The sequence below is a fragment of the Anoplopoma fimbria genome, chromosome 10 (genome assembly GCF_027596085.1).
Source record: "Anoplopoma fimbria isolate UVic2021 breed Golden Eagle Sablefish chromosome 10, Afim_UVic_2022, whole genome shotgun sequence".
In the NCBI taxonomy this organism is placed as follows: domain Eukaryota; kingdom Metazoa; phylum Chordata; class Actinopteri; order Perciformes; family Anoplopomatidae; genus Anoplopoma; species Anoplopoma fimbria.
The window spans coordinates 3056580-3078858 of NC_072458.1; the positions used below are offsets into that span (position 1 = coordinate 3056580).

General features: G+C 41.0%; 2 protein-coding genes across 2 annotated transcripts; both read right to left on the reverse strand.

Moving 5' to 3' along the window:
- Window positions 1-6101: 6101 nt before the first annotated feature.
- polr1f (RNA polymerase I subunit F) lies at window positions 6102-11750 on the reverse strand. Its single transcript, XM_054606333.1, has 4 exons — window positions 11429-11750; window positions 9469-9610; window positions 8467-8675; window positions 6102-7426 (listed from the first exon to the last, which is right to left on the reverse strand). The coding sequence occupies exons 1-4, from the start codon at window positions 11728-11730 to the stop codon at window positions 6925-6927; spliced, it is 1155 nt and encodes a 384-aa protein (XP_054462308.1). The 5' UTR covers window positions 11731-11750; the 3' UTR covers window positions 6102-6924.
- Window positions 11751-14348: 2598 nt separating this feature from the next.
- LOC129097755 (transmembrane protein 196) lies at window positions 14349-20518 on the reverse strand. The gene is made up of 5 exons (XM_054606655.1): window positions 20354-20518; window positions 17976-18032; window positions 15401-15536; window positions 14594-14712; window positions 14349-14420 (listed from the first exon to the last, which is right to left on the reverse strand). Exons 1-5 carry the CDS (start codon window positions 20516-20518, stop codon window positions 14349-14351), a joined length of 549 nt encoding a protein of 182 aa, XP_054462630.1.
- Between the last annotated feature and the right edge of the window lie 1761 nt (window positions 20519-22279).

A 22279-nucleotide genomic window follows, 5' to 3' on the forward strand; every position in this document is an offset into this window, starting at 1 on the left:
TAACTACATATACAAACTAATATTTACACTGTAAGCCTTGTGTACATTATCAGGGTCTCGCCAATAAAACGAGTTTGTAGTTGAAAATGTGAGAGGGAGGGAGCCAGTGGGAAGCAGTGAGAAGCAGAGGGAGTGAGGGAGATGAGTTTAACTCCTGACCCATCTTCCTCTTCTTCATTGTGTCACTGGGACTCTGTTGGCCTCCCTTCATTCTCTCTCCACACCCAGAAGCTGACTCATTGGTTCACTTGTCCCACTTTACTCTTCCTCCCGCCCTCTGATTGGCCGGACACTTTAGCCCAACGGGGGTGTTTACACGGCCGGGTGGCCTGCGAAAGGTAGGGTTCATGTGTGTGGAAGTTGGATAAACCCCAATACCACATCATATATCTCCCTGTTCCCCCCTTCCAAACTCCCCCCCTCTCTCCAAACGTACACCTCCCACTCGCCAAACCGCTGCAAGCCCACAGCTCCGCCTTTTCAAATTACCCTCTTTCTCTTAATCCAACCTCTTAGCTCTCCCTCTCCACTGCCACACTGAAAACCTCACTGCGTGGCTCCCCCACCCACCATCGCCCATGTCAGCACCTTGCCTTAGCCCCCCCACCCCTTCCTGCAGTCTGAGTAATGTCTGTGTTTATTTTCTGAAAGAAGGTCACCCACTCTCTGCTGTGTATTTGAAGGGTGCCATGTTTCATTTGTTTTAACGCTCATATTCTGAACGCTGGTGTATGCTGAGAAACCTGAAAGAACGAGGGGACTGGTGCCACTACTTAATGATGATGATTATGATGATGATGGTGATGTAGAGAGGAGCAGTGTGCTTATAGCACTTTGTCACAGCATGTTCATCCTCATGCCATACAGTGTCTTTGTCTGGGTTTTGTTCTGGTGTAAATCATAATCTTTTAAAGCAGTGTTTTTTCCTTTTTACAGATCGTTTAAAATGTGTTTCTACGTGACTGTTCTGCACACATTATACTTTTTTGCTACATGTCACAGTGCCAGAAATGCTTAGGAACTGGGGGAAGTTGGAAAATATGGAGAGTACTGACGAGAAACCTCACAAATTCTCATACAAACAATAAAGGTTTCCAGCTGGATTGATCACAGGCAGTTCCTGAGAGGAGCCTTGCTTCAGCAACCCCACAATGGCATCCCAATACATTCCTCTTATATCCTATAATAAAAATCAATAAAAAAATGACACAAGAAAGTACCAGAAAGAGGTAATTAGGTCTAAGCTGACAACAGTGTTTATGTCACCTGTAAGTGGAGCTCCACTGTTTAAAGTGAAGATTCAGTAATATCAGCTCGAGGATTCTTGGTGCTCATATTGATCAACTGTAGTGAGTGGATATCCAGGAAAATGGAAATGTTTGTCTCTATCTGTATATGCATCTAAGAGCCTCCAGGCAGATCAGAGCACATAAGCTAAATTACAACTTGAGGATTTACAGTTTCTCAAATTCTTTGGAAACACCTGTTGGAATCGTATCATGTCTGAATGCCCACTTCTCTCACACAGCATCACAGCGACAGTGAACAAAGAGCTACAGACGAGCTGTTTTGGAAAAACATATGACTACGGAAAACCCAACAACAGCTCATGTTCACACTGACATGGCCAATAACTAAAGCATATGCAGATGATAATAGTAGTTATAAGAGATCAAATATGCTTAACAGTTGCTCATGATAAACCCGCGGCACAGGGTCATTATTTCCAAAGTTGAACCTTTTTCCTTAAAAGCCAAAAGCTATAATTTCAAGCCTTTACCCTTTACTCTTTTTAACCAATATGACAAAGTTGCTTCTGCACCAATGTTTTTTCCTTCTAACAAGGTTTCAACATGAAGAAAAACAAAGTTGCCTTCTGTGAGAGATTCTCTCTTTAATATGCATGTCTAAACTCAATGGAAGATCTCTGTGTCTTTCTCTTTATGTTAAACAAATTTGTCACATGTAGTCTTTTGTAATTATCGTTATCCTGCAGGCCAGAGTTAGCGGATGGTTCACTGATCAGAGGAGTTTCTTTCATCATCACGTTTATGACTTTATAAGTGCTTTTCCAGCAATCAGCTCTAGCGTACACTTCATAAGCAGCTCTTTGGCCACCCAGGTTTCCCTCCCTTTACTTCTTCTCTCTCTCTATTTTGCCCTCTTTCCAATACGTACCTTTAGCTCTGCAGTTTGTCATAAAATTACAATAATAAAATATTTAGTTATGTCCTGGGTATTGTCCTGTAAAGCTACATGACTAAACATGAGATCATTCTTTCCAGACGCATACAGGTTTTTTTTTCTCCCGCTTTTGGCTTATTTATTTTTCTGTGGTTTTGGGAGGTTGTGACTGAAAGTCAGATGATATGCTCTGTGTGTGTGTGTGTATCTCTTCTTACCCCTCCCCTCATTACTCCCCTCCACATTTCTGCTCTCCTCTTGATTTATATGCAAACGGTAGAGATAAAAATATTTTTTTTTACGTTAGCTTGTTGTTCCACAGTAAATCACTGTGTCGATGTTCACACTTATGTGCATGCTCTTATGATTTGGCCTCATTCTTTCAATATAAGCTTTGTCTCTGTGGATGATGTTACTATAATAATAGCTGCATACACTTAAGAGTAAACTTTTTTTTGTACCTTTTGTCCTTTCTATATTTCCCCAGAGTTTTGGGTGTAGGAGTTACAGTTTGGTCAGAACACTGTCTAGACGCCTGTGAGCCTCCCATTAACTCCTGATTACATTGAGCCTTATTAATCTCACTGGCCAGGGCAATGCAAGCACACACACACAAACCCACACACAAACACACGCACACACACACACACACACACACACACACACACACACACACACACACACACACACACACACACACACACACACACACACATACACAGCAAATAGGCAGACAGAAAATAAGATGAAAACTCAAATAAACTGCAAAGATATGAGGACTACCATTAATTGCAATATTTCTCCGTTAAAAAAAACCTAATGAATGCTAGATTATTTACATATGGACATTGTGAATGTGTAAACATCATATAATATCAACATATATTAATTATGAATTGTGTATAATATTTAGTTCAGTTTTGTTTAGTTTCATCATTTAACTGATCCATTCAAACTTGTGACAAATAAAGCTGATTTTGTTACTTGCATCCAGTCTTTATGCTAAACTAAGCTAATCGGCTGTAGCGTCGTATTTAAGGCACCAGTATGCTTCATCAGACCTGCAGACCATCTTTCCAAAATAGACAATCCGACATTCACAACTAAAATGATGCAGTGATTAGCCAGCAGTGAGGAGGTGAGAAAGTCAGCAGGGTTTTAACTTCTGTCTCTAGTTGTTTTTATTCTTTCTTTAAACAACTAGTTCTTTCAGTTTTCATGTGAACGAGTGCAACTCTACAACTGCTTTCCAGGAGAGATTGTCTCAAAATATTCTCTGTCTTATCACCAACTCTTCACTTCCAACTATACACACTTTTGATTTACGACATGGTGGGACAACAAACCTCTTCTCTTCTAGCATAAACCATCCCTAAAGAATATTGATATATCTAGCAATATTACGAAAGCTCAACCGAAGGGCAATACATGACACTAAAAAAAAAGGTATTGTTTCCACCTCTGTTAACCTGAAGAATGCAAAACACAAAACACACACACACACACAGAGAGAGAGAGAGAGAGAGAGAGAGCGAGAAGTCAAATGACCAAATCGTTCAGTTACTCCCTGAGGTATCGAAAAGATAACAGGGGTTTGAAATTGGACAAACACGCACACACACACACACACACACACACACACACACACACACACACACACACACACACACACACACACACACACACACACACACACACACACACACACACACAAGCAGGCAAAATGATGTCACAAGAAACACCCGTCTGTCGTTGCCCCGGGTTACTGAGGGCAGGGCGGTGGGTGTCGGATACCAAGGAAACAAACTAACTATGGGAATCCAACTCACCAACCAAAAGCAATGTTTACTTTGTTTACTTTTGGGGTTAACCATGTGTGTGTGTGTGTTTGTGTGTGCATGAGCTTTTGTGTACATGTGTGTGAACTCTGATCCCTTGGGAAAGAGTTTACCGCTGGAGCCCGTCTGACTCTGTGTGAGCTCACCTGAGTGAGCATAAAAAAACATGAGACGCAAAGCAGAAGTGCCTAAAATCTCTTAGAACTGCCTTTGAAAACGCCATAAAGGGATTTCACGGATGCCAGTAGGCCTGTGAGAGATGGGCCTTGATACGACACGGCCGGGCCGCGTTGGGAGGATATATGGCCACGGTTGCACGGCTCTGACTGGTGGAACACTTAAGGTTTTATGACCTGCTGCCATTTGGGGCTCTGGGACGGAGCAGAGTGCCGACCACATAACTAATTAGGCCTGGCCGACGGGGGTGTGTAAGGATGGGGATTTGTGGATTGTGGGTCGAGGATGTGGTGTGTCTGCATGAGTGAGCCAGTGCGTGTGTGTGGCATGCATTGTGTGTGTGTGTGTGTGTGTGTGTGTGTGTGTGTGTGTGTGTGTGTGTGCCCTGAACCTGAAGCATTGCGTCAGGGAGCCGTTTGTTCTCCATAAAGACTTTAGGGCTTCTTTCATGTACGAGCCGCCGGGCCTGGAAACTTTGACACAGGAGATAGAGACACACGGTCAATCTACACACATTAACACTCACACACATCAGAGACCGCTCCTTGAGAGGCAGACAGAGGTGTATGAAACATAGTAGTCTGGCCTGCTTAACGAAAACAACACCCTGCCTATTGTCCCATCCCTCTTCTTCTTCTTCTTCTTCTCCTTCTACTCTCCAGTGGAGGATCATGAAGATAAACGACCGAGGCTAGATATGAGAGTCCAGTGGCAGGAGGAGGGGGGATGTCAGGAGTGGAATGTGTGTGAACTGCACACCGCCTCCTATAAATCAGGGAGACAAGTAGGAGGAAGAGAGAGAGAGCAGGATAGGGAAAGAGCGGGAGTCGGCGCGAGGGAGTGATAGGAGGAATGACAAGATAAATGAGCGGTGATGGAGGGAGGGGGTACAGGTGCACATGGGCTGGGGTTGAATTTGGGCAAAAGAGTGATCAAGACGAGGCGGGGGGTCATGGGAGCACAAATGTCGATGAAACATTTAAAGTCCACTTGAACTGTTCAGATCCCTGTTGTTAAATCTCTTTAGTTTAAGATTACAAGTTTCAAGTGTTTGTGTGTAAAAATATAAACAATTTCTTGACTGTGATCAGTTTTCAGGCCAGCAGAGACTCCAGGATGTTAGTCCAGTAGACAACCACCCATACAACCGCGCTTACCTGAGAAATAACGTGCAACGTATTTGGCAAGCTAGCTGTTTCCGGTCTTTATGCTAAGCTAAATGGCTGCAGCTTCACATTTCCCACACAGACATGCAAGCGATATAAATATTTACATCCAACTCTTAATGTCATTTAATAAATACGTGTGGGTTCCTCAACTTACTTAAAAGTCTTTCAATCAGCAGTTATGTCAAGTCATTCTTTAAGGTTTTAAATGGTAAAGCACAGATGTAAACGATCAGGTGTGACAGATGAAGATGAGCCAAGTTAATTACATCTCCTTATCTGTCCTCTTTAGGCAGCAGATAAGCTCTCCAACTCTTAACACCTTACAGCTAATGAGACTCCCCACTGAAGGCAGTGTGTGTGTGTGTGTGTGTGTGTGTGTGTGTGTGTGTGTGTGTGTGTGTGTGTGTGTGTGGAGGTGGGGGCCAAAGAAAACACCAAGATCTTTAGGCCGTCTCTCAGCACTTTATCACCTGACAACAACTGGCCCGCATAAAAGTTTGTTGTGGGAGGGAATTTGCCATGAAAAACAAAAAAAATCTTTGTGTTAATAATCGTTACTGGGATAATTTCTTTCAACAAATACCACAATGTTGTAGATTTCTAAACTGGAGATTGTTGCAGACCCACTTTGTCTTCAGTTATTTGGAATATATGATCTTTGTCTTCAGTTATTTGGAATATATGATCAAAAATATTTGGCATTCATAGTATTACAAATAAAAAAAATTGAAGCAGGGTGAACATTTCAAAATATAGAGCTTTTTAATTGGGATAAGAACTGAATATTTAATGTCAATTTCTGTTGGTTTCCATTAAAAGACAGACAACACGCCTTCATGTGAAAACAGTCAATGCAACACTGAAAGAAGAGCGCACCAAAAACTCCCGACCAATTCCTTCCATGATGCATTTCTAGGGTGTTGACGAATATATGGGAGTAAAAAAACATTCCTCTTCCATTGCAGCTATAATTCAAGACAACCTTTTCGAAAAAGGCACACGAGAAAAGAGAAGTTTCTTAACCTGAGCTCAGCGGTCTCAGTCATCTAGCCTTCCTTCTTCAGTATCCAAACAGGAGAAAATGCACAGAGTAGACACAGAGCATTAATATCAACTCATGCCCCCAAAACCCCCTGGCCTATTTACTCTCAGCACATTGTTTAACAGATGAGGTTGACAAGGTTTCACTCTTTTTTCTTTTTTTTTTTTTACTGTCTTTGAAGAAGTTTTGCTCCCCCCTCAGGCTGTGTAAGAGAGTTGCAATCCAGTGAGGACTGATCTGTCGAGTCTGTCTCCGTCCTCTCATGTCCATGTCCTGTTTTCCATAAACGTGTCTGTAGAAAGACGTCTACTGCAAGCCTGAGCCTTTGATTAAATGATTTCAGAGGAGCTCAGAAGAACCCACCAGGAATCCTGCTCGATAAGAAACTGTGTTTAATTGTTAAGGCACATCTGTTTATTCCTCCAGAGCCATTGTGGTCATTCATGTTGTTTCACATTATTATCACACACACAATCAAACCAAGTTCCAAAAAGAATACATGATTTAATTTATTTTAGCTGTTAATGTCACTTTTCCTCTTCTTCTTTGTCTTTGGTGGTTCAGGATCTTCACTAAAACTAGACGTGACCTCTGAACCAGTGTCATGTCTCCTCTTTTTGCTTGGCTTGTCACTAAGGTAACCGCTGGAGTCACTGCAATGGACCTCCTTGGTGGAGAGCTCAACCTCCTCCTCCTCTTCTTCTTTCACATGTTTTTTCTTCTTCTTCTTCTTCTTCTTCTTTTTCTCACTAGCTTCATTGCCATTTGCTTCAATGATTGTTCCGTTCAGCTCTGGTGTTGCGCTGCCATCCACTTGGCAGGAGGGTGTATTTGTTACCTCACCTTCTCCCTCCCCCTCTTTCACTTTGTCTCTCTTCTTTTTCTTCTTCTTCTTGGGGGTGTCTTCAGGAAACTCCTCTGTGGGTTCTGGGTTCAGTTCTGTCTCTGGCGGTTCTTGCTGCTCTGCAGGGACGGAGGACTCTGAGCTCTCACCCATAGCTAGCAGCTCTTGCACCCTGAAACACACACAGACAAAACACAGATATCAATCAAGGGGTTTAACCAGGACTTTAAAACATTATGCAACCAGTTTATACAACAAAGAAATGGCCGAACTAATAAAGGTGTCAATCACAAAGTTAATGTTATTGCTGTTGATTTCTGAAGAACATAAAGTTCCCCTAAAACCTTCTAATATTATAAATGAGTCAAACAAAGGTTATCATAGAGTATGCATAGCTGCAAGTTGGTCAAAAACAGTGACAGCCCCCTCACACCAGCATCATTTTTTGTAGTGAAACAAATCTTAAATAATTGTTATTTAAATATCCTTAGCAACTACAAGACATGACCTTGTGCTCTGGAAAAAATGTGTTTCACTATAAGCTCAGATTTTATAGACTAAACGAAACAAATTAACATTAGAAAGCTGTATAAAGATTTAAAGAGTATGATGTCTTTAACCATGTACCTATTTCTTGACACTCTTTCATCCTCAACCATTTCTCTCTGCTAAACTTGAGGATGGCAGGCAGCACACATTGGACGCATGACACTGACAGATGTAGCAGTCAGGGTACAGTGGCTGAGATCCGGGGAGCAAATGAGATAAAATTGCTGCTTCTCTGGAGAATGAACCTTCACCCAGACGCAGCCGTGCGCAGGACTTAACATCCAAAACAACGGGTGGAGATGTTTTTGCGAACATCATACATTGGGTTTCCTGCTTTGACAGGTGAACCACTCGCTTCTCTTGGAAAATTAATATTATGACAAACTGCTTAACCTACACAGTTTGAATTGTTAGGTCCATTTGGACAAGCCAACGTTCTGTATCTGAGTTAATCAGCAACATTCAAGTAACAGTTTTCACCACAAACATGTAGTCAATTAGTTCCTGCATCAGGTGGAGGTGCACTGTGATCTGCATAACAGTTCTATTTGAATCACGTGGGTCAAACTATTTCACCAAAACGCTGATGAGTTTGAAGCTTTGTAGCAAAATAGAACCCAGATTAGTTTTGTCCCCCGTCCAACCAACACCACCCACACTTACCTTGTCCTGTCCAGCCGTCCTCTGATCAGCAGCACCCCCGCAGTGTCAGCGTCCAGAGCAGTCACCTCGAACTCCAGCTCTGCTCCGATTCTCGGCCCTGCGTCCCGCCAGGTTTCTACGGGAACCAGGCTTGGTTTGGGGATGCTGGCGTTGAAGCAGCCGTGCACCAGGCAGCCTACATGGCTTACTCCTAGTTTATTCACTTTACCCTGGGAATAAAAACACAGAAGAAATGAAATTACATGCATAGAGGTGGACCACAGTAACAATCGTTTTAGGATGGTTTTACAAGCCGTAGTAGTTTTGGATAGTCCAAATAAGAGTGAAATTGGTACTTTTAGTGAGTTTTCTCTTTTGACTGCTTTGGTTATACAATGCATAAAAAAAAAAAAGCACACCAAATGATAACATTTATTTGCTAAGGGGCGTGTACCAAAGGGTTGAGGTTTTTTCACTTTCATTTGGCACTGATCTACACTTTGCATGAATCCCTTCCAGGTTAATCTCAAATTACTTTAGAAACATCAGTATTTTTGGTGACTTTATTAAGTATGTTCTGTATGTGCTTTTCGGCACACATGGCAAGCAAAAAGCCAAGTCAGTTCTCTCACGTTAACCTGTGTAAACCCATCTAAAAAAATGGGCGCACAGGCAGACTGCGATTTGGTTAACTTCCTGCATTTGGGTCATTTTTTGATCTGGCTGCAACCGAGCAGCACTGGGGTTCTCCTAAAACACTCCGACTCAGATTAGTTGTTTGGCTTTGCACCAGAGTTTGACTAAAACTGAGTAAATGGGGCATGTTTTATTGGTTTGCATGGGTTTATACTTTACTGGCCAGACTGTATTTTATCTGCAATTGTCCTATGAACATTTCATCACACAAATGAAACAGTACATAACAACTGTACAGCACATAATTTCTATTCAGATATTGTAAGAGTTTTTCTCAAGCCTCTCTGGATACCAGCATCTGCCGAGTTCAGTAAATGTAAATCTTACCAGCAGTGTCTGTCCTTTTAGGGGCTGAAAGACAATAAAGTTGGCTTCTATGTCCATGTGGATGTAGCCGCTGTCGTCAAAGATGTTTCCATGGTGGCCCATTATTCTGATGTTTTCATAAGCCAGGGGTACTCCCTTTAGACTGAAAAAGTCAAGCAGGTCAAGCGGAATTAGTTTGATATGGAACAATATGATTTATTATCACATTCATGGTATGAAAGAAACATTAGCTGATTGTTGTCACACCAGTTCCATCTGAAATAAAGCAGATAAAAATCATAACATCTCATTTTCACATAAAGAGTCTAGGTCTGTCTTCTAGATGTCACCTTCCACTTTAACAAATAGTTGTTTAACCAATTAGTTTATTGACAGCATCAACACACAAATGCCATTCAATGCCATCTGATTACATCAGATCCCTTTCATTAGACATTAAATCAGGTATGTTTATCTGATGAAATTTTCGCTTCAGGACAGCAGAGTCGCTGCCCATCTTTCGGCGCAGGCTGAAAACTCACCTCTTCAAGAAGTACTACCCTGAGCCTTCCACTTAGCTCTTATTGTATTAGTTTGTTGCACTTATTGTATTCGTATTAGTTTGTTTCTGTACTTTTGCTCTGGTTTATGCTCTTAGATGCTTGTTTAAGAAAGGAGATGCACTTATGACTTCTGGTGACTAGTAGTTCTCTTGAATACCTATGTTGAATACACTTATTGTAAGTCGCTTTGGATAAAAGCGTCTGCTAAATGACTGTAATGTAATGTAATGTAATGTAATGTAAATCAAGAGATCTGATGGTGAACTAGTGGGAGCAGGACAGATAAACTACCTTTTGTGTTTATTTACAGTCATACTGACAAGTGGTGGAAAGTAACTAAGCACATTTAACTTTCTACTGTATTACATTTAATGGACTGCTTTAGTGAGTAAATAGAAGTTTAAAGTTTACATAAGAAATGTGATGCAATGATATCAATTTAACAAGCATAAAGAAGTAAAATGAGCTTCATTTCGACGGCTGCAATGATGAATGAAGCAGAAACAGTAATGCATCAATATAGTATATGATGTTGTATGATTTCAGACTGTACAACAACAGCGGAGACCACAGTCTGTCATCATGCTGACCAGCCCCCCCCATGTGGATATACTGTACATTTTTTATTTGTATTCTTATTTTTTATTTTATTCTATTTTATTGTATAATATGTGTATTTATTATCTGTTTCTGTGTAGTTGTATAGTATGTGTTTCTGTGTAGTTGTATAGTATGTGTATTTATTGTCTGTTTATGTGTATTGTTGTATAGTATGTGTATTTATTGTCTGTGTAGTTGTATAGTATGTGTATTTATTGTCTGTGTAGTTGTATAGTATGTGTATTTATTGTCTGTGTAGTTGTATAGTATGTGTATTTATTGTCTGTGTAGTTGTATAGTATAGTATGTGTATTTATTGTCTGTGTGTGTATAGTATTGTATTTATTGTCTGTGTAGTTGTATAGTATGTGTATTTATTGTCTGTGTAGTTGTATAGTATGTGTATTTATTGTCTGTGTAGTTGTATAGTATGTGTATTTATTGTCTGTGTAGTTGTATAGTATGTGTATTTATTGTCTGTGTAGTTGTATTTATTGTATGTATGTGTATTTATTGTCTGTGTATTTATTGCTGTATAGTATGTGTATTTATTGTCTGTGTAGTTGTATAGTATGTGTATTTATTGTCTGTGTAGTTGTATAGTATAATATGTGTATTTATTATCTGTGTCTGTGTAGTTGAGCTGCTGCAACACTTGAATCTCCCCCATGGGGATCAATAAAGGAATATAATAATGACATTACACTTACAGGGACAGTCTGCTGCATGATTGATTCATATACTTTCATACTTTCATACTTTAAGTGCATTTTTGCTTGTTGTGAGTTAGTCTCATACTGTGGTTTTTGTGCTGTTACCTCTGGGAGAACTTCAGCAGCTCGGCCTCCAGCTCCTCCTGAATCCCGGTCCTCTTCTTGTCCAGGTACACCGGCGGGAGGGCGACGTGTCTCCGGTGAGCGCTCATGACCAGACACGAGTACGGCGCTGACAGCAGCTCGGAGGCGGCTGCAAACGTCGGGACCGCGCACGGGACCGCGCACGCATCTCTGCCCGGTACGTAGGACCCTTCCGTCGGCTGGACTTCACTGCTGGCGGCGGTTACTTCACCGGACATGTTCACATGTTTTGGGTCGTCCTCTGCATGCTCGAAGTTCGCCATGCTGTTTGGGAAGACCGGAACCCGGAAGACGCGCAATTTCCCCTTTGAGGAAAGCCACATCTGTCAAAAACATGTCGTTATACTGCCGCCTGCTGGCCAGGAGGGGAATTACAGGCAACACTATTTAACCCTTTCATGCATGAGTTATGACAACCTCAGTCAGGTTTTTTTTTACCAAGTGTTTTTATTGCTCTTTAGGCATGAAAAACAAGATTTGAACTTTAAAAGAGAACTTTTTCAAAGAGATTTTTACATGTCCACTTTGTTTTCAACTGAAGAAATATGTATTTAACAAACAAATGAATACAATTATATATAAAGATGTGAAAACTATAAAATAATATATGTATGTACAAAGAAAATGTGCAGACTATGTTTTATGATAAAAAAAAAAATAAGCACCCAATGCACAAAGCCACAAGACACTAGCGTAAAGACACAAACAAAGACACAAACACTGTTCCCACCCAGCCAACAAGGCAAAGTTGGCGACTGCCTCGAAGTCCCCCATGTTCACAGTGTGGCAACTGGTTTGTGGTAATTGTTGCTAAATCTAGATTTAAGGTCATTATTACTTTCTTTTGTCCACTTTAAATCCGATGACACTCCCAGTGCAGACACTCCTGTAAGAAATATTCACAGACAAAAAGCTTCTCATACTCTTCAGGACAAAGTTTTACCGAATGTGTTCTTTGAAGTGAAATGCTTGGGACAGTATTTTCTTAACTGACGTGAAAATTAAGCATTTCCTCACCGACATGCCCTTTATCAACTGCAGGTTGTGCATCAAGGATGCTGCAAAGCTCTTCATCTGATAAGAGACGGTCATTGATTCTGTATCCTTTTCTCACCTGCGATGGCACATTAAGATCATTAGGGTGACCTAAGGTGTCAATTAGAGCAACTAATGCACACAGGAATGCACACGCACACACAAACGCACGCACAACGCACACGCACACACACACACACACACACACACACACACAGACACACACAAACACACACACACAGTCTAATATAGTGTTACTGTTTTCTGACAGAGCAGCACCACAGGAGGTCACATGATTCAGCATTTCACACACACATACACACACAAACGCAAGCACACAAAGACACACACAGTGCAGTGCAGATCTGGTGCTCTCTTGGGCGCCATGGCCCGCTCCTTGCTGTTGTCACGGTGATAAATTGTGACATGGTTTCTGAGTCAGCAAGAGCTACCAGTGGCTTCTGCTGCTGTGGCCCTAGTTAACACACACAAACACACACACACACACACACACACACACACACACACACACACACACACACACACACACACACACACACACACACACAGCGCTGTGCTTTCTGGAGTAGGCAAACGCCATAATGAGGAAAGCTATTGAGCAGCATGATGTTGTCAGAGCAGTTGTATATCATCATTAGAGGTCACAGCTGTGTGTTTGTCTGTGTGCATGCATGCGAGTGTGGTGGATACTGTTTATTGTTGGTTGAGAGGCGGTTTGATTGGTGCTATTAAACAGATTTACTCCATCACTTAACTTAATGATTAGTGTGTGAACCTTGCAACCTGCAAAACCAAAGGAATCACTAAGTAAACTGTGGTTGCATAGGAATGCGGTGACAAATAGGAAACGTTTATTGTTTTGATTTGAATGCTGTGAGTGTGCAACTAGCTAATTATCTTTACTTATTGAAACATGTTAGGTCAGGATATGTAAAGTCATTTTCTTAAATTGTAATGAGAAAGGCCTAATCTGCATATGTTGGGATCATAAGACCAGACTCCTCTTGAGGATCTCTGTGGCCAAATTAATCAGTCAAAAATGGCTGAAATAAAAAATATTGCATTGAATTCCACTGAAATAATCCAGATAAACCATCACTCAAATTTATCATACATTTAATTAAATTCACTTTATAAGAAGCATTTATAAAAATATCTTTGCTTTATAGGTACGGCTATATTCCTAATATACAAGCATGGATATACAATACAGTACATTGCGCATCACTGTATTTCATATCAAAGCATTCCATTTTTTGGACAATACATACAGTTTACTGAAGGCTATCTCAAGATCTGCATTAATTTAACCCATAACAAGACAGAGAGAGAGAGAGAGAGAGAGAGAGAGAGGATAAAGACATTGAGACTGAAATAGCAGTAGCTCTTCAAGTGAATCAGCTGCATGCTTGGTTTGTGCTCATCACTTTGAGGCATCTTGCTGGATAAAATCTATTCTTCCTGCTCATTAGCTTTCAGGTCAGATGATGCCACGCAAATGTTTGCCACCTGAACTGCGACCTAAACGGCTTCTCTCCATCACGGCTTTGGTTTGAGTTTATCTGCGGGGGGTTTGAACCCATGTTTGCATAATCATTCAGAAGCACAAACACCTCCCTCTTGTTGTCAAAATGTCCTTCTTTCAATCCGGCGGCAGAAAAAAAAGGGTTCCAAGTTGGGAGTCCTGGTTTCACCTCCTGCACTCAGGATATAGTTACTTCGTTTGCCGCAAGATGTGTAGAACGAAGTACATGCTGCATTACAGTAAGCGATTCATGAACTGTCCCTGTTTCAGTGTGTGCAAGTCGCCATTGGTGATACGTTGTCATGGTGATGCTGTGGTGTGTCCGTTGTAAGAGATCTGAGGAATGCCGTTGCTGGAGTTGTCCAGTATCTCCTGTTAGGGGACAAACACACAAACACTCTTAACTTAACACAAACTGCCCAAACACAAACTTTTAAATCATCTTAGGTCATGAAACATAACATTGTCTCTCAACTGTTAGAGATAAAGGCCATACTGTTGTCAAGCTGACCGATAAGAAGCTCTCTTCTGCTGTCACCTCATACCTTCTCGGTCATCTCGTGCGAGTGGTGCAGCGAGTGTTCCCTCTCAAGGAACATCCTCTGCTGCTCGGAGCTCGCCAGACGACAAGTGAGCCACGTGGATAAGGTACAGGAGGAGATCCCTGGAACAAGAAAGGAGAAGGGAAAACCAGCTGAAGAAATAAGGGATAGTTTTTTATTTTAAGGGAAGAGTGGGCTGTCCCATCTTAAGTATTGCATTTCATTTCATTTCAGTCCAAACTGAAATATCAACTAGCGAGTTGAGCGAGGTTTCTATACAGATGTTCATCATCCCGAGGAGAGGATGAATCCATAATGACTTTGGTGATTCCCTAACTTTTCCTCTGTCACAACAAGCTGGGCAAAGTTTTCGCATATCTGTTGAGATGTCTTGACAACTATTGAATGGACTGTTGTGAAATTTAATATAGATGTTCATGTCAGCCTCAGTTAATCGCCCAGAATTTGGTGCCACCATCAGGTATTTGAATTTCTCCACTATGCAAAACAAATGGCGTTTCCATAAGGCTCAGCAGTAATTTGTGCTAATTAGTGATATAAATGATAGCTTGCTAACCTGCTAAACTAATATGGTAAACAGTATGTCTGGTACACATCAGCATGATAGCTTTGTCACTGCAAACATCGTTAGCATTTAGCTGAAAGCACTGCGGGGCCTGCTCTTGTTACATGCTCTTAACATTACTGATGGGTGACAAATGAAGAGCTGCTTTGCTTTTAATACAGTATTAACATGTGTGTTCATCTGAGTTGCATTGCATCGCATTGTGTTGTTATGTTTTTGTTTACCCAGACAGGCCAGAGTCATGGCAGCCAGATGGATCGAGTGCATGGAGTCTGGTCGTTTGTTCAGCGCCCGGACGAACTGGAAGTTGAGGATCCCACCAATCAGACCACAGATACAGCATGCCGAAAATAGGATCATCTGAGGGACCGAGGCAGAGAGAATGGTTTATGGTGACGCAAACGGCAGAATTGATATCTTATGAACACAACTGTAAACAAACTGACAAAATGTGATGAGTTGGGAGATATATAAACTGCTATTGAGCCTCCGCCTCCATCATTCTGCTGTTGTGGACGACAGCCGCTCTGATGAGTAAGTCGTATCAGTCAAAATAAATCTAATTTCCTATTAGAAAATTGGACCAGCTCTCAAAGCACAGTCTCTTCCAGAAATATTGCACGGCTTGTAAATATGCTTGCATCACTCACTTGTTTTTTGTGCTTGCGTGTGTGTGTCTGATTTGTGTGTTAGACGGTTGGTGAGATTTTCCTTTCACAATTTCATTAATCACATTTAATGAATTACCTCCTGAGAATAGTAAAGCAGCTGGAAAACTCTACCCCAGTATGACAATCTAATTTTCCCCCGGCAGGATGTGATGGGAAAATGACCGCAGTTCCGTTACTTTGCAATCAAAATAATAAAATCCAATCGATCAATTGTGCTCCCCATTTATTGTGCATGCATGTGTGTCTGTATTGTGTCAGGAGTTCAGGTTATCTTTCATTGCTCCCAGTACAGAAGCCTTTAGTGCCTTTAACCGCATGGAAAAAGGGCTTCTCCAATTTCAGTCATTACCCGGTGAAGTGTGGAAAGCGGCTGGCAGGACTCCGGAGCCAAACCAACCTAATGCAATCATCACCCCGCGGGCAAACAAGGAAGGAGGAGGATGGATAGAGATGAGGAGAGAAAGATGGAGAGAGTCATCGGAACGACCGGGGAGAATTAGATTGAACAGGGAAGGTAGATGGATGAGAGCGATGAAAAAGGGGAAAGACACGAGGTTAAAGATGGCGACACAGACAATAGGCGGGGATGGATAGGGTGAGACAAAGGGAGAGAAAGGTTGAGGGATGTCTCTGTTACAGCAGATAGTGCTGACATTGATCCATCATTAGTGCCCTCCCCAGCAGGAGACAGAGAGAGTCAGAGAGAAACACGAGGACTCGGACACAGAGAGACTGCGACAGCGATAGCTGAGCAAAAAAAAGATTGAAAGAACAACAGAGAGAGAGAGAAGAGGAGAGGTGACTGCTTGTCTCCTCTGGTTTCCTCAGACGTCTTTCTCAGAGCACACTGTATGCACCTGCAGGACAGGACACACACACACACACACACATGTACACACAAGCACTTTTGGGTGGCAGGTCTTAGACAGTCTTTACTTGTAATCTTCCAGGGGTGGACAATGTGTAAATAGTCATGACACAGACTTCACGTATATTTTTAATCCTTCACAATGAACAGTTTATGTTTTCGGATTTATATTCTATGAATGATGGGTGACAGCACGTGATATCGTCGAGTCATCTCATTGAATAGGAAGAGTATTTGATGTTAAAAAGAAAAGATCTTTCGAAGGAAAGACACCTTTAAATACATAATATTGAATAATGATTCATCTTCATCATCTCTCAAAGACTCTTTTGCCTGCACTCAATGCCAATAATCAAATTGTGTGTCTGGATCCACTTTGATTTTTGTTTGGCATCATGAAGTCTGAAAAGGACACACTGTTAGCATGATTAAAGTCGATAATGAATAAAGTGACTCAAAACTCACCAATCTATGAGAGTCTTTCTTAATCAAACAAGAACTTGAGATTCAAGCAAAAACTGAGGAAGACACTGTATAATTCTGGGTTAGTTGCCAGTTGCCAGGCAACCAAGGAGACTCCAGGAATTTACTCATTCCGACCAAGAATTAGTTTAGCACATATTATTTTTTTACAGATTAAAAAAACCAATATATTATTCTGTGGATTTTAGAAATGTTGATAGGGGGGACGGAGCCAGGCTAGCTGTTTCCCCCTGCTTCCAGCATTTATGCTAAGCTAACCTAACAGGCTGCTTGTTGTAGTTTCACATACTTACAAGATCAAAACTCCAGCAACACTTGCAGTTTACAGAACAACTCAAGGGTCTTGACTAAAGGGTGTCAGCTTATGGTCTTTATCAGGGTCCATCAAGCTGAAACACATTGGTCTAAACTATTAACATTTTCTATTTACCATCAGTGTTCCAGGACTTTCGACCTCTTCAGAATTTTTCCCTTCTCCATGCACCTTGGAAGTATGTGAAGTTTACCCAAAAAACCCTACTCTGCTTCATATTTACAATACAGTTATGAAAGTGGTATCAATCTCATCTAACTATGGCAAGAAAGAGAATAAGCATATTCCCCAAAATGTTGATGTATTCCTCTAAAACACTGACTCCCCAATGTGTCACTGTAGAGCCTGTTCTGTTTGCTGCAGTAGGAAAATGCCGTTTTTACATAGAGACCACAAACTAATACTAAAAGACAACAAAAGAGTCTACTGGGAAACAGAGGAACTAAATATATACATGCACTTACAATAAGACCTGTCCTCTTGCGAGCACACAGAACTCCGCACATCCCACAGACCAGAAACTGGAAAGAGAGAGAGAACAACAAATGAGTAAATGAGCAGTTTCAGAAGTTGTTGAAACTAGATAAAATCAAATCTATTTTTATTAATACGTCCTCCCCATGCTGACAACAGGAAAAGGTGGATGTATTCTTTACACTCGGTTATTCAGAAGCGACTTTCTCCCTCTAAATATAGAGCCACATTGTCCTGTGTGTCAATGATTCAGAACAGGAACAGCACGGTGGCCTATTACGCTGGCAGAGTACACTTACAAGTGGGACAGCTCAATGAGATGCAAGCTGCATTGTTTTGCTGAAAGTGTCTCGAAGCAGTAGTCAGTGTGTGTGTGTGTGTGTGTGTGTGGGCGTGTGTGTGTGTGTGTGTGTGTGTGTGTGGGCGTGTGTGTGTGTGTGTAAAAAGGGAGGGTGTGATGTCATACCTTGGCTTCCTCTCATTTTAAATCCTTAAGTAACAGTATGTGTGTTGAAGTTTTGAATTAATTTATTGAATATTTGGAAGCAACCTAAAACCACATTCAGTTAAAGTTGAAGGTTTTGACCTTTGATATTATTAAGAGTAACTCAAGGTGCACTGACTATACATTTAGCCAGAGCTTTCAAGCCTATCTTGTGGCCTTCCTCGGTGGACGAAGTTCGCTAAATTGACAGCTTTGGAAACAAATGTACTGAGTGGAACCTTTTTTCACAAATCATTGACAGTTAACAGATGACCTTCCAGTTATTAAAAGGTTGCCCAATAACTGTTTGAAGAAATTAACTTAAGTAATATCATGTACAAAGAAACATGAGTCCTGACAAATATGAGATATGAACGAGGATCACTTTCCTGCAGAATACTTTGAGGTAAGCGGTCAGTCAGTCAGTCTCAATGACTGCCTGTTTCTGATAGGAGATATTTGGGTAATCACGAGACACAGCAACTGACTCAGCAAACAGCCTTCAGCAGCTGTGAGGTTGAACACAAATCTGTCATGCTGCGTAACACCTTTGCAGTGACTTTATACACACACATGCACTCACACTCAAACCCACAAACCTATATAATATCACAAATTTCTTTCTCTACACATATTTCCACATACCGCTGGACGCTTTGAGATACTACACTTTGCAGAAATCCGGTATGACTCATATGTCCTGAGCTCCAGGCACTTACAGTAATTATCGGCAATAAGATAGACTGTCTTACCATATATAGTCAAGTAATTGAATCAAGGTTATATATAAACTCAACTTTTCATTGCTCTGCAGCAAAATCAAGACAATGAGTGAGAGAGCAGAACTGTAACAGGAGGAGACATATGCAGAGGAGTGAGGGTGTGATTGTGCGTAAAAAGATTTGACCCTCCAAAGCATCCAGCAACAACTCAAGAATGAATGAATGAAACCAATATCTACCCAGCACCAGAGACATCTAAAAGGCCAATCTCAACATCTAATGGACAAACACATTAAGACACATAATAGAGAAACATGAACCAAAACATTAAGTATTCATCACATCCTGGGTGTCACGGCTTCCAGTTAGTGATTCTTAGTAGATAAACAACCAGCAGTATGAACAAAAATCTTTTGAACAGGCTAATTTTAACAAAAGCTTTTAACTGTGCTCTCACACATAAAAAATGTATGATATATATATATATATATATATATATATATATATATATATATATATATATATATATATATATATATATAGCTTAACAGAGCCTTGAACCATATAAATCCTGGAGACTTATTAAAGAAAAATGTCATTATAATTTTAGATGTATTAGTAGTAAAGCAGTAATATGAAACTCACTTTATAACAGAAATGAATTAGATCACAACTTCTGCTAATTTCTTCCAGTCAAAAACATAATACAACAGCAATACATCCCAGCCTACTGGGATTGAGGCGACAGTAGAGATACATTCACAGGTGAATAAGTAATATATTCCCCCTTTTTTCTTTATCTGTACCTCCACCCTCACCATCACCATGACATCTATCCAAGCTAAATTGATCTATTAAGGGGTAGGACTAGATAAGTTTTTTTACTTCCTCCTACCCCCTTTCGAGCATGTAGAAAGTTTTTTTTTTAAATTTTACTTCTTTTGTGTGTTCTTTTGTTGTCTCTTTTATTTTTTATTTCATCTATTAATAATCAATTGATAATCATTAATTGATTAATAATCATGTTTTTTATTGCTTGCATGTTCGAAATAAAGACAATCAATCAATCAATCAATCAATCAAATCAAACCCCTGGAGATGCTCATCCTCTCTGGGAGTAAATAAAGGGAAAGTAAGGAGAAAAGTTGTTCCCAGGACGTACACAGAGTCCGCTCCACACCGGGGATGCGTCGCCCTGCTGCGGCTTGTGCTCGCCTTGGACCCAGCTAATGCCCACAGCTCCGAGGACGATGCTGGCCACACCGAGGCCCACCTCCACCACGGACAGCAGGAGCAGGCTCCACAGGATCTTGCGGCTGGAGCACATCCTGCCCCGGGCATCTCTCCAGCTCCAGCAGGAGGAGGACCAGGAGGAGAGAGATGGAGAGTCAGGGTTTACCGGGCTCTACCGCTTCATGTGCCCGGCTGGAGAGAAAAAAAAACAGGGATTATCCGATAAGTAGGTCCAAATAGATAGAAAAGGTTAAAGTAAAGGAAGCTGGAGGAGGGAAGCTGGCTCTGTGGATGTTGTTTGTAAAGAGAAAGCTCCTCTGTGTCGCCCTGCGCTGTCCATGGTACTTAAGTACTACCCTCACAACACACACACACACACACACACACACACACACACACACACACACACACACACACACACACACACACACACACACACACACATCACTGGTTCTAGATCAGTTGATTAACCTGTGTGAGTTAAAGCGTTACCATTAAAACCTACCCAGGATTCAAGAGATAATCAAATAAGAGATGATAAAAAAAACAAGCTTAAATGGAATAAACACAGAAGAGTTATAATGATAAAATAAGCAAATAATTGATTGAATATATGCAAAGCAACAGAAAAGCCTCAACCTTTCTCTGAGTTTGGTGCTAGAAACTTAATGGATGTAATATCACCGGATTGTAATGATAAAGCTTAAAGCAACTGCAAAGTAGTCACATGCAGCTTTTACAGATCAGGGCTGCTCATCCTGGATTGTTGTCATAATTACAGGAATTTAGACATGTTATTCCATAGGATTCAATTGTGAAAACTAAACTGATTTACATATTGAGTTACCCTCATTTACTGGGAAAGGAGGGATCCAGCCTGGATATCTTCAGTGGTATCTACATCCCTGAATAGCATTTAACGTTATATAAATACAAATATAATTAAACATATTCACTTGTTAGTAGGAATGTAATACCTTTAATTTGAATTCATTAGCAGTGACATATTGTTCCATTATCAGTATTATTGAAAAGGTGTGCAGCCTAGCAACGTAACCGATACCACCTCCCAGTGGGGGTAAGGCACTGGGAGATGGCTTGTTCAGTGACCTCTGACCTAGGTATTGAACGCACCCCCCAAAACCTACAGGCAGAACCATCTCAGACTGCTTAGGGGGCCAAAAGCCAGGATAATTTAATACACTATCTACATTGGTATCACTTAGAAGAAGTCGGCCTCCCCGACAGCCAAATACCAACGGATTTACGTGTGTACAATAGGTGTAGGAGGACCGGAAGTACTCCAGGATGGACCCTGTTTAAAAGGGCCACCGCTGGAGGAGGAACCCTGTGTGGTTGGGAACCTGGCTCGGTTATGAATGGCAGCTTCAGGACCCTCGCCCTAACACCCTCAATTTGGATGCCAATCTGACCCTTACTGCTCCACCATAAACACAACAGCTAATGTCTTAAGCACTATAATCACCCTGCAACATCATTCATAATACACATACAGAACATCAAAACAACCTGAGCCAACCAAGTTAGTAAATCACATAATACTGAACAACATCACTATAACTTTAGCTTGTAGCAGGCATGTTATTCAAATTTATGACCAAATCATTTACTACTGTCAGCCTATCACAGGGGAAGAGCTCTCTCACCTTCAGGAGACTACGAAGGCACCCTCAGAGATAAGCAAGACTTGAAAACCAGTTTAATTTAGTATTTATTATAAAAAGATGATAAAGAGTTACAAAAATGTAAAATATAAAAAAGAAAAGAAAAGACAAAAATGTCAAAGGTTTCAAACACCAATGAGACCTAAAGACCAAAAGAAGAACCAGAGCCC

Excerpts from the sequence above, each read along its gene's own strand:
- polr1f (XM_054606333.1), bottom strand. The coding sequence starts at position 11,730 with ATGGCGAACTTCGAGCATGCAGAGGACGACCCAAAACATGTGAACATG. Across the intron at positions 9,611-11,428 it reads CTGCTGAAGTTCTCCCAGAG|TCTAAAGGGAGTACCCCTGG; the intron begins GTAACAGCACAA and ends TGACTTTTTCAG. Across the intron at positions 8,676-9,468 it reads TAAAAGGACAGACACTGCTG|GGTAAAGTGAATAAACTAGG; the intron begins GTAAGATTTACA and ends TTTTATTCCCAG.
- LOC129097755 (XM_054606655.1), bottom strand. The coding sequence starts at position 20,518 with ATGTGCTCCAGCCGCAAGATCCTGTGGAGCCTGCTCCTGCTGTCCGTG. Across the intron at positions 18,033-20,353 it reads CGGTGTGGAGCGGACTCTGT|TTTCTGGTCTGTGGGATGTG; the intron begins GTACGTCCTGGG and ends CTCTCTTTCCAG. Across the intron at positions 14,713-15,400 it reads CATGACTCTGGCCTGTCTGG|GGATCTCCTCCTGTACCTTA; the intron begins GTAAACAAAAAC and ends TTCTTGTTCCAG.